The sequence below is a fragment of the Phallusia mammillata genome, chromosome 2, assembly GCF_965637545.1.
Source record: "Phallusia mammillata chromosome 2, kaPhaMamm4.hap1.1, whole genome shotgun sequence".
NCBI classification, from domain to species: Eukaryota; Metazoa; Chordata; class Ascidiacea; order Phlebobranchia; family Ascidiidae; genus Phallusia; species Phallusia mammillata.
Genome location: NC_137253.1, coordinates 27,888,718 through 27,903,857, shown reverse-complemented (window position 1 = coordinate 27,903,857; position 15,140 = coordinate 27,888,718). Strand labels below are relative to the sequence as shown.

The 15,140-nt window shown below is 35.1% G+C and overlaps 3 protein-coding genes across 4 annotated transcripts; 1 reads left to right on the top strand and 2 right to left on the bottom strand.

Moving 5' to 3' along the window:
* Positions 1–75: 75 nt before the first annotated feature.
* On the top strand, positions 76–2,011 carry LOC145214833 (putative SERF-like protein). The gene is made up of 3 exons (XM_080083437.1): positions 76–240; positions 1,092–1,194; positions 1,609–2,011. Exons 1-3 carry the CDS (start codon positions 234–236, stop codon positions 1,685–1,687), a joined length of 189 nt encoding a protein of 62 aa, XP_079939563.1. The 5' UTR covers positions 76–233; the 3' UTR covers positions 1,688–2,011.
* A 53-nt stretch (positions 2,012–2,064) lies between these two features.
* Positions 2,065–11,407, bottom strand: LOC145214828 (serine incorporator 5-like). Of its 2 annotated transcripts, XM_080083432.1 has the most exons (12): positions 11,312–11,407; positions 10,532–10,696; positions 9,781–9,959; positions 9,523–9,604; positions 8,591–8,723; positions 7,776–7,949; positions 7,526–7,621; positions 6,981–7,125; positions 6,134–6,246; positions 5,097–5,117; positions 4,303–4,435; positions 2,065–3,530 (listed from the first exon to the last, which is right to left on the bottom strand). In XM_080083432.1, exons 1-12 carry the CDS (start codon positions 11,336–11,338, stop codon positions 3,383–3,385), a joined length of 1,416 nt encoding a protein of 471 aa, XP_079939558.1. In that variant the 5' UTR covers positions 11,339–11,407; the 3' UTR covers positions 2,065–3,382. The 2 variants fall into 2 exon arrangements, with proteins under 2 accessions (XP_079939558.1, XP_079939559.1); XM_080083433.1 differs by lacking the exon at positions 5,097–5,117.
* On the bottom strand, positions 11,407–13,492 carry LOC145214829 (8-oxo-dGDP phosphatase NUDT18-like). Its single transcript, XM_080083434.1, has 2 exons — positions 13,438–13,492; positions 11,407–13,361 (listed from the first exon to the last, which is right to left on the bottom strand). The coding sequence occupies exon 2, from the start codon at positions 12,759–12,761 to the stop codon at positions 11,700–11,702; it is 1,062 nt and encodes a 353-aa protein (XP_079939560.1). The 5' UTR covers positions 12,762–13,361; positions 13,438–13,492; the 3' UTR covers positions 11,407–11,699.
* Positions 13,493–15,140: the final 1,648 nt, after the last annotated feature.

Below are 15,140 nucleotides of genomic sequence, written 5' to 3'. Positions count from 1 at the left end.
AGCAATTTCCCTGAAATGTCAGTTTTGCAAGTTTAGCGGTCAGCAGGCCGGAGGTAATTTTTTACTGATTGATTTAATGTTATTTTTTGATAAATATTTAGGTTTAGAAGCTTTAGTAAAGTGCCCTGTGATCGTGAAATTGGATTACCAAGCTGTATTGTAACAGCTACGAACTGCAGACTGTCGTTTTTTGGCTGAACTAAAGCTTGATCTGACTTTTCGTATGACAAAAAATGACACGTAAGTCAAACCTTGGAAGTAACATCGCATAATTCGCATTGTATAACAAAATCCTTGTTTTGGATGTATTTATTTTTTGTCTTATGATTTTATTAGTTGTATATGTGTATTATTGCAATGTTTTTTAATACTGGACTTGAAATCCATAGCACAAAACACACTTGTCATTTATGTTTTTAAACATTATTTTGTTAGGACGGTAGCATCAGGAGATCCATACCAATCTTTCAGGTTTTCCAATTCAATTCATTACCACTTAGTTAGACTTTTGGTGTTGATTCAATAAATAGTTCATGTTTCCTCAAATATTAGTATGGTAGTTCTCTTACTGTTTTTAGTTTGTCACTGCTACACTTGTTTAGACCATAACCAGCTGAAATTGGTGTTTGTGAGTGTGCTGTAAGAGTCTTTAAACAAAAAAAATCAAGTATTAAATATATTGTTCAACTTTATCGCAACATTCGGTTACTGAAGTCATAGATGCCCTTTGTTATGTTCAAAAGCATGTTCAAAACTGTCTTTGTTTTGTTGTAATGTTATGGTATTGACCTGTTTAAAAAAATACGAGGAAGTGATAAAGCAATGTTATAAAGTTGCACTAGCTATCTATTGAGTTTAAACACACCTGGCCAAATACTTACAACTTCGTAGGTTGAAATCCAATGTAGCTTTTTCCTTCGTTTTTGCTGTATTCATATTTTACATAAAACTTTATTTATAACATTTCTAGCTGTAAAAACATCTCAGCACAGGTTCCATTGCACCTCATATTGTTCTAAATTAGTTCATAATAATCATTGAAAGATTATGATAGAAAAACACAAATTATATATGTGCCTTTTGAATTGCAGGGGGAAATCAAAGGGAGTTAGCTCGGGCTAAAAATCAGAAGAAACAAGGTGTTCAAAATAAGAAGAAGGAAGATGGACTTTCCAAAGAACAGCGCATGGCGAGGTAAAAATCTTATTTTCTTACCCTCTGTTTTACTATGAGTATGAAATCTCAAATAGTGATTACGCGATTCCAGATTTTGAAGCGAGTACCGAGTACTTAAATATAGTGTTGTACATCACTAGCTAATTTATCTGCGCGCACACACACATGCAGAAGCATGTAGAAAAATGGGATTTACACACAATAGCGAAAGTAAATGTAATCTGGCACTTTTTCCCGAATTTGTGCTGTCCGAAGCAAATATTGGCAAAAAGTTGCCCGTATTCTTATAGTGTAAACCGGCCTTCAGTATCAAAAACTGAGGCAATATATTTCGATACAAAGTATGAGCATCGATACCACTGAAATCATTTGATGCCAAGTATCGGGTACTCATGCCATCACTAACATCAAACTTTATTTCATTTGCAACAGAGATGCTGAAATTATGAGACAAAAGCAACTGAAAAAGGAAAAAGCAAAAACTGAAGGCGGAGGATCAACGTCGAAATAACAACTGCTTTTTGTACAGACGAGAAACACTAGGTGGCCGGGGCTTTTAATTAAAAACTTGTAAAGCGGCTGCTTGTTTGGAAAATGGGTGGTGTTGTCAATGCTACTGAACATAAAATATTGCCATCTTTTCCACATACATGGAAATCTTTTAACCACCTCTGCATTGGTTCTGTATCTGCAGGGCACCTGAAGGAAATTTTGATGTTTCGCTAATATATTGTGCCTTTCTGTCTCCTTTTTCATTGATGGCTTGACAAAAGTCCCTAAATATACTGTACATATTCCACCTATTATGCCTAATAAAACTTTGTTCTTATCAAAATCTATTGTAATAATTTTGTTCAATCTGTTTGTGTGAATAATGAAAGTCTTGGCTGTCAGATACACATACAGTATCAGTTTTATTAACAATTGCTGATAAAAAGAAAACCACCCAATAATACCATTTTGAGTTGGGTTTCAAGGTAAATGTGGTAACATAATGGGCACAAAAAGTTATACAAATTCAGATTTTCAAAGTATTGGAAAACGTTTCACTTTATACAATGTGAATGCTTGTAAAGAACTACGTAATTGGTCAATCCACTTCAAGGCAGGCAACGGAAAATATTATGCCACTGTTAAACAAATGCATGCACAAAACCTTTAACATTAGACCAGTGGTTCTCAACCTTTTTGCCTTCGCGGACCCTTTTCGGTACTGTAATCTAATTGCGGACCCCTTAGAAGTTTTAGGTAATTTTGTCCTTTTTTATTAACAAGCAACCAAAACATGGTGCATAAAGTTACAGCCACATTCGGTCCAGGACCAAAATTTTAATCCCTTATTCTGGGTTGCGACATAGGGAATCAACAAGAAAGAGCCATTACAGTGTAATGTGACGTTGTTTTCCACTGACAATTTACGTCTGTTACATCACAATGGGGTTTAGATGTCATAATGCACTGTGGTTTGTCGCCTACGAAGAATGTTTTCAAACAAGTTTTATGCTATTCTTAAAACGCCATAGCATTTTATTCAAATCGCGATTTATTATTCTCATTTTGTTGGAATTAAGAGTTTGTCGCGGACCCCCGGTTGAGAACCACTGCATTAGACTGTACTGCATAAAGGCTTATTATGGCAGTACATTAATAGCACACACCAAAGAATATGAGGCCATAAAAACAGGGCATGTATGGTATCAATTGAACGATTTTTTTAGTTATTGGTTGGTGTTTTGAAGTTATGTTCATTAGCAATAAGTTGCATAACAATTGTGAGACCCTATTGCAAATTATTTTTCAATCCTACATTAGTTTTATGTACACAGGGATATTCGTCAGGTAGAAAATATGCCACAAATGCAATATTAAGGTGCTTGTCCCACAATCTTATATGTCAGCAACAAAGTTTGCGAAATTTGTACTAAATGCACTTCTAAAGGTTCACACATACAACCCATTTCACAATTTAGTAGTATTTCTTATTAGGTACTATACCCTATAACATTTTGATTTTCTGAAGTCACAAATCTCAAATTGTTGCATGTTTGCCAAGTTGTCAACCAACTCATTAGCAGTTCATTTACAAGTGAATAAGCAAACAAATTTAATGATAAAAAGAGTTGATTTAGGCTCAAATCTACTATAATGCAAGGTTGGTTTGGCCTTCAACCATCAATGTACAAAATTAGAATCCCATTCAAAGACATTAACTGGGGAACTCTCTATCTGGGAAGCAAGCTGGAGCAAGTAGGGTCCAAACATAGATGATAACAGCTGCCCAAGAAGTTGCAATTTTAACCCACATTGCTGCCACATTTCCATCAGTAAATGATCTCTCCCAGTTTTGTCCAGGCCTTAAAAATCAAAACGTTTATTACTCTCATACAAAAATCCTAGTCTGTATTTAAGTGCTCTATATTGAGAAAAACAGTTTTATAATGCAGTGATTTAAAACACCTGTTGCAAAACGGTGGATAAAAAATATTCAGCCAATATCTATATATACAGACTACAAGTAACACAAACAAATTCTTGTAACTGGTATCTGACAAAAAGGGTGAAAGATAGATGAATCCAACTAAAAGTTACAATGCATGAAACTCCTTAATTTTGTAATTTAGTAAGTACTATAGAGCCACTACAGCCATTTTATTCGGGACTAACTAGCTAACTGACATGTTTGTAAATTTGAATGAGTATGAACTCTCAATGCTTGGAACAAACCAGCATTAGACAAAAACAATATGTGCCCCTTCAAAGGAAGGGGACCCGTAGTTTAACAAAATGGCACGTTTGGACAAAATGTTTGTGTTAATTGAACTATTGTGACGTTTAGGTCAAACCTGCAGATAATTGGTCTGTATGACCCCATATATAAGCTTTTGTTGCAAAGATAACATAAAGTTTGTGAAGCTCTCTCTGGCAATTGTAGTTTTATTCCGACGTTTGGACGCCCTATACAGGTTGCTTTCATCAGGGTAAATCGAAACGTCGGAATAAAACTACAATTGCCAGAAGAGCTCTATAAACTTGATATATGACCCCATTTATATTACCTCATTTATATTTTTACTATAGGAATTTAGTTTGTGCTAAGAAAAACAAGTTATCATCTTTGCTACTTACGAAAACCAGTTGGTAAGAGTCATCATGGTGTAGAGTGTTGTCAGCAGGAAGATGAAGTGAAAGAAAGAGTAGGAATAAGTAACACCATCTTCTTCATCATCAATTACACCCTGTCCTCCCTTGTCATCAGAAACTGTAGATGAAATCGGTTTTACATCCAAAGTGCTTGTTACAATACAAGCAATGGCATTTAATCACAAATTCTGTTTTATTGTACACTGACAGCCAAGCTGTAACCTACATTAGTCAAGAAAAAGTTTAAGGCAAATAGCTTAATTTAAGCTGCAAACAACCAGAATTAGCTGTAGGTTTGAAAAAACTAATTACTGTTCTCATTATCACAAAGTTGGTTATAGTTTATGACTTCAATTTAACAAACCTATGTAAGATTATTAATTTAGTTTTCAAACCATAGAAGAAAGGTAACATTAAAAATATATATAGTTCTAAAATAGAGAATTATTTTTTTGTAGCAATTAACATCATAACATAAGTGTTGTCATTTCTTTAGCATGCACAGGGATTAGGGAAATGAAAAACATGCACTAAGATAGTCAAAAATAATAATGAAATTTGTATCAATGGATTGCAAACAGAAAATTATGTCTTGTAGTTGCCATGCAATTGTTTTCCAAGCAAAAAAAATCAACTCTTTAAACCATAATGTTTAAAAAGAAAAACTACAGAAAACTGGCTGTGTCAAATTACATTGTAAATGTGCTAAACACGCAATTGCTGTTTGTGATATATGAAAACAAACGCATGATTGAAATCAATACACCCGCGTCAGTTACCTAATGGGTCTTTTTCCCCAGCTGGAAATACAAATTGTACAGAATTGTTGTCATTATTTATTTATTAAAAAAACAGTTTAATTTTGAACAGAGAAACAAAACAGATTTTTGTGTTATGCTGGTGAGGAATAGTAACATTACAAATCGAAATAGTCAACTCACAAAAATCTGTTAAAATTTGGTGTATTTGGTATAAACTATAAAATTTGAAAAAAAGTAGCATTGTGAAAATGGTAAAAAAGGTTTAAAGGGCATTTAACATTGCGATTTAAGAATACATTTATGAATCATTTGAGTTCATTTTATATCCAGTGCTAAATTCAACATTCATTAATACCCACTATAGCATAGTTCTTAAGTTATATTTATAAATAAGCCTCATATGACAATACAGGATTCTTTAACACAAGAAGGTTTATGACACATAATCACACAGTGTGATGTCATAAGACTTCCCTACAGCCTATCATGCTATTAAAGTGCAATGATCCATGATTTAGAACCTTGAATTCATACAGATTCATTCGACTAGTTCATGCCTCAAGCCATAAGAATCATATTTGAATTGAAATGAGAAATTGTTCGGTATTTCAGGCCTTGTTTTGCAGCCATAGAGGTGTAAAAACAGAAGTAAATAAATCCAAAATATGTTATCAGGCAAAGCAACAGCATTTAGCATTAAAAATTTTGGAATCATTTCATCCATAGTAACGATAAACAAAAGGCTAAACTTGGGTTTAGACCTACTTGTATATAGTACAATCTAACTGCTTTTTAGGTACAAAATTCACCTGTTACAAGCCAATACATTTATAAATAAAACAAGACGTTTCGGCAATCCTTATGCCATGCTTGGTTTTACACTTTCTTTGAGAATGACTTAAGGATTATTAAAACATCACGTTTTTCACAAATGTATTGGCTTGTCTGTTCCTTGGCAAAATTGCCATAGCTATTTTTTGAAATTTAGGGAAGAAACAAGATTTTCAATGCGAAGATAAAAAAATCAAATGGTCACAAAACTAAAGAAATTATACCTTCGCCACCATCACTGCTTCCAATACAACAACAGCAAGCACTGGCTTCTTCCACGTCAGTATTGCCACGAATTGTCAATCGCTCTTGCTCCGAAGAGGTTGTTGTTCTCAACCTACAAAAAGGCAAAACAGGTGCTTAAATGCCTCACAGTATGTTTTTTTCATGTTAAGTCAGTGGCACCCAACTAGATAGATTTTTGAAACTTGAGGGGAGCAACTTACTTTAATTTTTATTTGTGGTTTGGGAAAATTTCTGGAAATATGACATATGAAGTTGATAAAAGACCCAATTTTGAAAGGCCGTTGTAAGATTTAGCATCTACTATGTAGTTATAGGTATAGGGTGGATTGAAAATGTTTTGAACAGTTAAGAGAAGATTTCATTGAAAAAGGTCGGGAACTGCTGCATTAAGTGATAAAGTTGTCCAGTGTTTTACAAAAAAACAAAAAACAGTTGTGACTTCATAGGTTTACATGTGCTTTTACCTAACCAGTTTCAGCTGCATGTCAACTAAAATACGTAGTGGTATTTCCTGTTGTGTACATACAAAATGTTTGCTAAAAGATGTAGTGATAATTACAGAGGTGACGAACAAAAACTATGCAATACTGGTTGTTGTCATTTAGATTGGCTTGCCTTTTTACAAAGCATTAAATTTTAATGGGAGTAGACTTCAGTCACTTTGAATCAATTTAAAGCACCCGTTTTGACCAAATGCATGAAACAAACCCGCATTACACACAAAAAAAGGACAAAAACAATAAGTGTCAAAATAATCCATCATGGCATTTCCACATAACCTATGTGTTTGAATGTTGGAAAAGACCAACAACAAAAATTACTTACGAAACGTAAATAACCACAATAAATATGAACACAAGTCCAGTGACCAATGCAATGGTGTCAGATGTTGATGTCTGGGCTCCCTGAAAGCAGGACACCGGCTTTGGTTGAAGCACACTCGGTGTCACAGTTGTGTTTAACACAGACCCTTTAAAAAAACAAGTCTTCATTCAATTACACTAAAAAATCACAGTCGAGTTTGTCCCTGTTGAAACACCTCACAATTTTTTAGGTGATCACCTGCACTGATGATGACAACAGAGATTGTCGAAACGTCTGAACGATGTATTCTATATACACCAGTACTCTGGCAGTAACGTTTATGATCAAATTACTTTTCAAGTCCGTGTATAGTGTTCCTAAGCATATCTTAAATTGTTCTGTTACTTAGTTGTTAGTAACATCAAATCGCTGTTAGTGACATCAAATCATATACACCGCCAGAATCTACAGCTCCCTAAATTTATGGCTTACTACATGCAAAGGTCTTTGGGTACTAACTGAGAAGCCAAATGTACATAATAATTTTGGAAATATTCTAAACTTACTGATTTCTGGAGGAGCACTTGCTATTGCCGAGTATGTCAAATAAGTAACATAAGTAGCAACCACTGAGGCTTGCAGAAGTCCAGATTTCGGTTGATCTAAATGGAAAAGAAAAACACTGTTTTTTTTTTCATTCACTAAGCCTTGCTTACCAGCATTAGAAAATATATATTTTAAAAGCACATTTAGCAATAAAATCTGAATGGACGTAATAGGCTTATTTTTATGCATTAGTGTGATTGGAGTACTTACGTTTTTGCACTTTAGGCGAGATGGCCATAAAGGACACAATAATTAGAAGCGAGAAATTAACGCCGATGAATGCTTTGTTGGTGGCACAGCCAATTGAATCAGTATAGTAGACAATCATCAATATGAATCCAGTTATTGAGCCAGCGAAGAAAAGAAAAGTGAAAAATGCGATGCCTTGAAAAAGAGAGTTGTATTGACATAATTTTTTTTTTAAATACAGATTCTTAGAGGGTTAGTCTTAAACTTCAGACCCATTTTGATTGTTATCTACGTATTGTCAGAGCTTTATACAATTGGGGGGGCCTGACAGAGGTAGCGCTTAGACGTTAGGCGGATGCAGGTGTGTGTACATAAATAAGTTTCAATTACACTAACAAGTTCATAAATTAAAAGCAGTTTATCTCTTATGGGGGTGCAAAAATCTCTGGCATACCTCCCATCAGAAATTTATGGTAGCAATTCCATTTTTTGATAAAACTAGTACTTTACTAGTGAAAATTGCGCATATATAAGCTGTTACTGCCAGGCATGACAACAACTTCATAGAGCTATTCTAACAATACAGTGCACAAAATGTGTTTTCGTTGCATTGTGATGTGCTTGCATTTGATTCTTTTTTTCCTTTGTTTATCCTGCACTGTACAATGTGCATTCAGTGTTATTTACTCTGATGAAGGCAACCTTTAGGGACATTTAAGCATCAGTACAAATATACAATTGCCAGAAGACCTCAATAAAGTGGAAAATAGTGTCATATTTATTTTTCAAAATAGTAGGTTCATTTCAATTAAAACACACAAAAATCGATCACTAACCTCCAAGCCAACATTTGTTGTCCTCAGCCCCGATCAACCAACTTCCATTCCATGTATGGGCAAAATCAATCAGAAGTATCAATTGCAAGATTATGAACAAGATTCCTCCAACCATACCAAAGTATAACCAAACCTATGAACAAGAAATAACAATTTGTATTTGTTTTACCATTTAGTCAAAGCAAACTGGCACATGAATACTTTGCCATAAATATCTAGCACAGTGTTTCTCAACCTGGGGGTCGCGACCCCCCAAGGGGTCGCCAAGCACTTTTGAGGGGTCGCGGAGACGTAACCGAACACGGAATACTTTATCTGTATCATAAAAACTTTCCCTATGACTTTTGTTTAGCATGTAGTAACTCACACGACCGTTTGATTTAGAACGGGCGCAACATTATTTGCGATTGTATACTTCTATAATTGCGGGTTTTGGTTTTTCTTAACATAAAAAAAACACGAAATAGTGAAATAGTTAGTGAAAAATAGGGGTTTTCCGGAATACAGCAAAACGCCGAACTATTGCAGCCACGTTAAGATTGCAAATGTGTGATGAACACAATCAACACATGCTGGTAGTTAAACTTCTTGTGTGTGTGCGTATGTATAGGGGTCGCGTGGTGTTAGAAAATCTCTAAAGGGGGTCGCATAGTAAAAAAGGTTGAGAACCACTGATCTAGCAACACATTATCAGAGCAGCAGTAAAAAATTAGGAAAAAACTTGCATACATTATATGCATACAATGTGTTTATAAAACTAGTTAACAACCGCTAGTACAATATGCAATAATTTTTAAAATCTTAAAAACAGTTTCTCATTTGAAAACAATCGCCCATCATCTATTAAGTTAGTTTGGTTTGTGAAAATAAAAAGGAACTTTTTGGTGAACAAACATATAGAAATGAATAGGTGGTACATTTGGGTGAAATACCTGCACAAACATGGAACTGTCTGGTATAAAGAAGGCACCAATGCACAATCCAGCAAGGGCCAAAAATTTGAGAAACCAAAATCTAAAAAGCAAAGAAAAATAAAATTTAGTCAATAAATGTTTCACATAACTTTTAAAAATTTTAAAAAGTAGACATGATAGACCAAAAATTGGGCAATACAACAAAAGATGTAATCTGGAACTATTTAAGGGTACATACTGACAAATGAGTGGTAAGCAGACACATTGTTGACTTACCCATTGTGTATACCCGCTCGGCAATCTTTTGTGCTACTAATTCCAATTGTTATTAACAGGAAAAGAAAGTAGAAGCATGCAGCACCAAACATGATTTTGTACACCGCATCCACGCCAAAAAGAACTGCACAATCTCTTGGCGAGTTGACAATACTACAAAACTGTGTGAAAATTGTGCTCTGCAAAAAAATATTAGAAGTACAAAATAAGACAAATAATGGAAAACTATAAACTTCTGGACTTCTTATCACTGTACACATGTAAACAAAGCAGTGTTTCTCCATAAAAACAAATGTATTAACACTAAAACAAGTTCGATATTCTGGGAGAGATTTTCATGAAATTGCATTCATCTCATGATATACAAAGTGTTTGTCAGACAAATGTACCTTTGCAGTCGAACAAAAAGAACATTTTACATTTGAAAAGTATGAAGAGTAGTTTATTTTATATTAGGAATAGGCCGACTATAAGCGCTGATGTTCTGCAAATTGCAGATTACAGGCATTGGCCTTTTGTCATCGGACTGCCTATATTTTTGCTTTGTACAACTCAATGATGCTTAAATGTGTCTTTCGTTAGTTCTATTTTGGCATGGGTATGTTTATTTATATTTACACCTAAGTATAGCAAAGAATGCAGTACACAACCCAACAATGTGTAAGACCATTGTTCTTGTTTGCACTATACTTGTTTTAAACAGAACACCTACAATTCAGTTTATACATATGCAACCAGCAATGGCACTTACCCCTTGCAGACTGGTTTGGACAGTGGAGGAAAGCATTATACAGCTGATGGCAGTGACAATTACAAGGAAAAACATGTACATCAATCTTGTTCCTGTCGATGTCTTGATGCTTGGCAGACACGAACAGCACAGAGAACATGCTGCTGATCCACAGCAACATGCGACCTGCATTAACAATTTATTACAGGTTTTATTGCAATAAACAATACATATTGTCAAATGGGGGAAGAAAATTCCCAAGTTCCAGGAAAATAAAACAATGCCCTCACAGCTAAGAAAAGTTTTAACAGTTTCTTTTTTATGAGATGTAATTATTCTGTACCAAAACAGTAGGCCATAAACCAGGGGTGTGCATCCTGCGGCCCACGGCCCAAATGCGGACCTTTATAAAGGTTGTGCGGCCCGCAGAGACGCTTGGATTTCAAATGTACTGGCAAATGAGTCCAACTTCACATATTTTTGAGCAGAATAATGTGCCTGATGCTATTTTTCTGCGACCTGGCAATTTGTGGCTAGAATCAAATGCAAATTGACTTGTAGTTAAGCATATTTGGGAAGCAACAAAGAAAAATCACCTTGTTTGATACACAGGTGCGGCCCGTGATATAATTTTGGCAATTGTATTTGGCCCCACAGTAACAAAGGTTGCACACCCCTGCCATAAACTATTCTCAGATTTTGTTTCTAGGCAATGTTCTGCCTGATGAAACAACAGCAGTTAAATTTGTATCTTAAAAATTTTTTATCTTTTTTTTATAGGTCTTATAGCTAGTGTCTTACCTGGCCAATAAGACATGGAATGCACATCGTTCTGTTTTATGATTAACCAGCTTTTGTATATTATCAGTTTTTAACTTTTTAGGCAGCAAACACACCTTTAAACAAACAGACTATGGATCATAGATCAGTAAAAGAAGTTTAAAACCATAGAAATGAACAAATAGTATTTAATACTATTTAGGTTTTTAACTAAAAACACAAATTCGCACAGAATATTGAAATTAGTACTCCAAAACTGGTATGTAGGCACTGCACATTTAGCTTAGTTACAAATATGAAAATACAAAGAGTTTTTTGACAATGGATATACGAAAATAGAGTAAAACAATACATTGAACTTTTTCATCAAAATTATATTCACAGTGTTGTAAGAACAAATGTATAATCATCAACCTTTCAGGCCCAAACTAATCAAGGGCACACATCGTTTTTCTAGGTTTTCAGTACTAAGATCGGGGGTATATGTTTCTAAATCTTTTGGTGCACAAAACAGTTCAAACTGTCTGCCATTGACTTCAGGTAGTTTTCCATTAGAAGTATCACTATTACTAGTGAAAGTTACAGCAAGATTGAAAACAATTCCATCACAACCTTTACTAGAATGTCCAGTGTGCTCCAAACCAAGTATTCCTACAATTTCAGTTGAATACATTTCACTGTGCATCAAAATCAATGCAAGCAGTCGTTGGATTGATTCCAAAATGCTGCGATCCGCCTGGTACAGACACACCGCAGGAAGTGTGTAGGAAATGCCAGTCGATCCATCTAGCTTCTGGAGTATTGTGTAGCGATTACCATGTGCTTCTATCAGAAACATGACTTGTATGACCAAAAGGCTTTGTGCAAAATGGATTGGTAGCACCGCAACACTTGATTCAGTTTTTAGTTGAGCATTGCATTTCTTAGTTCTAGATATCAAAGGTAATATATCCTTACACCTTAAATTGCTGGAACTTGGGTCTTCAAACCAATCTGCCTGTAACGACTCTTTGTCAGCATTTTCAACAGTTTTTAGATCACCACCAACTATAGCACCAGTAAAAGTAAATCTTATCCAATATCCACCATTCTCCTCAACACAAACCAATGAAGTTGGTTCAAAAAGTAAACCAGATTCCTCTAAAACTTCACGCTTTACAGCATCAACTAAAGTTTCATCAGGGTCAACTCTTCCAGCAGGCAAATACCATTTCTGATAACATGAAGCCTTTGCTTCTTGAATAAGCAATACTTCATTTTTCTCGTTATACACCACGGCAGCAACTATATAGCACACATTGTATTTAAGTGCAACAGGTTTACATTCATCATCAACACTGCATTTGGACAGGGTTTGGTAGTTACTGGTGTTCTGCAAGGCATTTTTGAGATTGACAAAATCATCTGGAATGTTCATTACATCCACTGAACTACTGGAACTTGTGTTTGTCAACTCATCTGTCTCTCCCATTTTATTTCAATTCAACATGTCATGCTCCAATACAATGTACAACAAATAGAGATCTATTTTGTGTACACATGCCTGTTGTTTCAGTAAGTGCAATGCCTAAGTAGTAATGCAATAAAAAGTCTTTAGAGGCATCCTTAAAATTTATTGTGCAAAAAGTTTCAACAGTCAGTTTTTGACCATTTGCAGACAAGAAATTCATAATTCATTTTTTTACCAAAACCTCAAAAAGTTTGTTTTCAAAAATGGCCAAACAGTATTTTTTGTTGAATTATACATTCAAACACAAATCGGTTTATTTCAAAACACACAATATAGTTTTCGTTTTCACATCATCAAAATTCAAGACTATCTTATCTAGCAAATTTTGCTCTGCTCACTGCTTTGTGATTGTGACATTTTCTTCACAACGAAAAGTGAAATCTCCAACAGCCTAATTATCTCGTCTGCAGGCATAACTGATTTGGCAAAAACAAAATACACGAAACCTTCAGTTTTTACGACGCAACACGCCAAACATAAAAGTAATAAAGTAACAAGCTAATCATACCACATATAATATTGATTTGTCACTACGGGCTATAAATGCTGGAGCTAGTAGGCCTGTAGAACATAAACTCATGTGATACAACGTATGAAACACTTTTAGGAACAACGTAAATAACACACACAGAATTACCTACGCGCTTTGTTTGTGATGATTCAATCACATGACTGTCACGCTTGACCAGTACTGGTCATACCATACAGTTAAAAAAAATTATAAAAACAAAACGTCCATGTCCGCTACAAAGTGAGCGCATTCAAAAGGATTTGAAATATTTTTAAATAAAACACAAATTCGTTTACAAACACTGCCTACAGCCAGGTCCCGCGAGAGAGGAGTGCATGTTCAGCCGGTGTGTCTGGTGTGGTGCCCATATCAAAACTGAAATGTAATAAGTATTACATTTTACTGTTTCTGTGAAGCTAATTCGTGTCGGTTTAGTTAACCAGCATTTTTGTTCTCTCTTTTGATATATCAGGCTGATTAATTGGTTATAACTAGTGTTCGAATAAGGACCAGAAAATGTCTTGCACCAGCACATGTTTCTTTTTCAAGTGCCCTGGACTTATGTATAAACTACACACTTCGCACTAGTTTTAATAAAAAAATATTTTGAGACAGTGACCTGCTGCTATGTAGCCTACTTTATTTACAAGGGAATCGTATGCTCAAAGTATTCCTTCGATCACGTGTCAAGGTATGTTCAGCTGATGACTATTAGACCTATTTTTTATTGGAGTTCTGAACACGCGTAGTAAGGTTTCACCATGTTAAACCGCCAATTGTACGCTGCAAAAAGTTCTGAAGTTTTGCAGACATTTCCGGCTTGGTTGATTGTTTTAATGAAGTTGTTTTATTGTGTTTCGTCAAACAGTTCAAGGGCTAATGTGGCAACTAAACTGAAAGATGTTCTGTAATGAGACGAGTTTGTAACATTGTTTTAGCAAAGAACCCTATAAAGAGGAAGGTCAACTAGTGTTTGTTCTTTTATGACGTTTTGCGTCGTCACGCTTGAATGACACTTTATTAAACTTCCCGGGCTTACATTAAACTGGACAGTAACTTCGCTAAAAATAGAGGATTTGTTTGAATCTCTTGTAAACTAGGCATTGTAAACTATAAAGAATCAATTAAATTTGCCAAAGGAGACCTTTTATTGGAAAATATGGACGATGACATGCCTGAACAATCGACAAGTCGTAAGTTTGAGGCACGTTCGTTTACCACCACAGCAATTTTGGTCAGCACAAGATGATGCACATGACATAATACATCCTCTTGTCTGAACGAAAGAGCCATTCTCGTTTAATTATATGCTATAAATGCATGCAAAGTGCAAACTACTTTAAATTGCAAAAGCAACAAAAGGTTTGTCCAGTGGTATAGTTTTATACCGCTTAGAAATTTAGTCATCACCAGCAGAAAATTAGTCAGGCACGTTTCTTTCTGTGCTCGCGTTCTTTTCACATTTTGCGAACTCAGCCAAAAATCGTTTTGCATCTGACACCTTGTGCCTTCGCAAAACTTGCATACATACTACATCCTGGCACTGCGCAGTGCGTGATCCCCATTTTACTTATAAAATGCACTTTTTAGCAATAAGATTTTCTGTTACTAAGCCAAAACACCACCTCTGTGTTGCATTTAATAAAGTGTCATTCATGCGTGACGAGAACAATGAGTCGGCCTTCCTGGTTATAGTGTTCTTTGGTTTTAGGCAGGCACGAATTTAGACACAGGATTTGCACAGACACAATTGTAGATGGATAAAAAAAAAGAAAACGCGACAATGGCTTATTATGCCAAAGTTGGAAAATATAAGTCAGGAACAAATT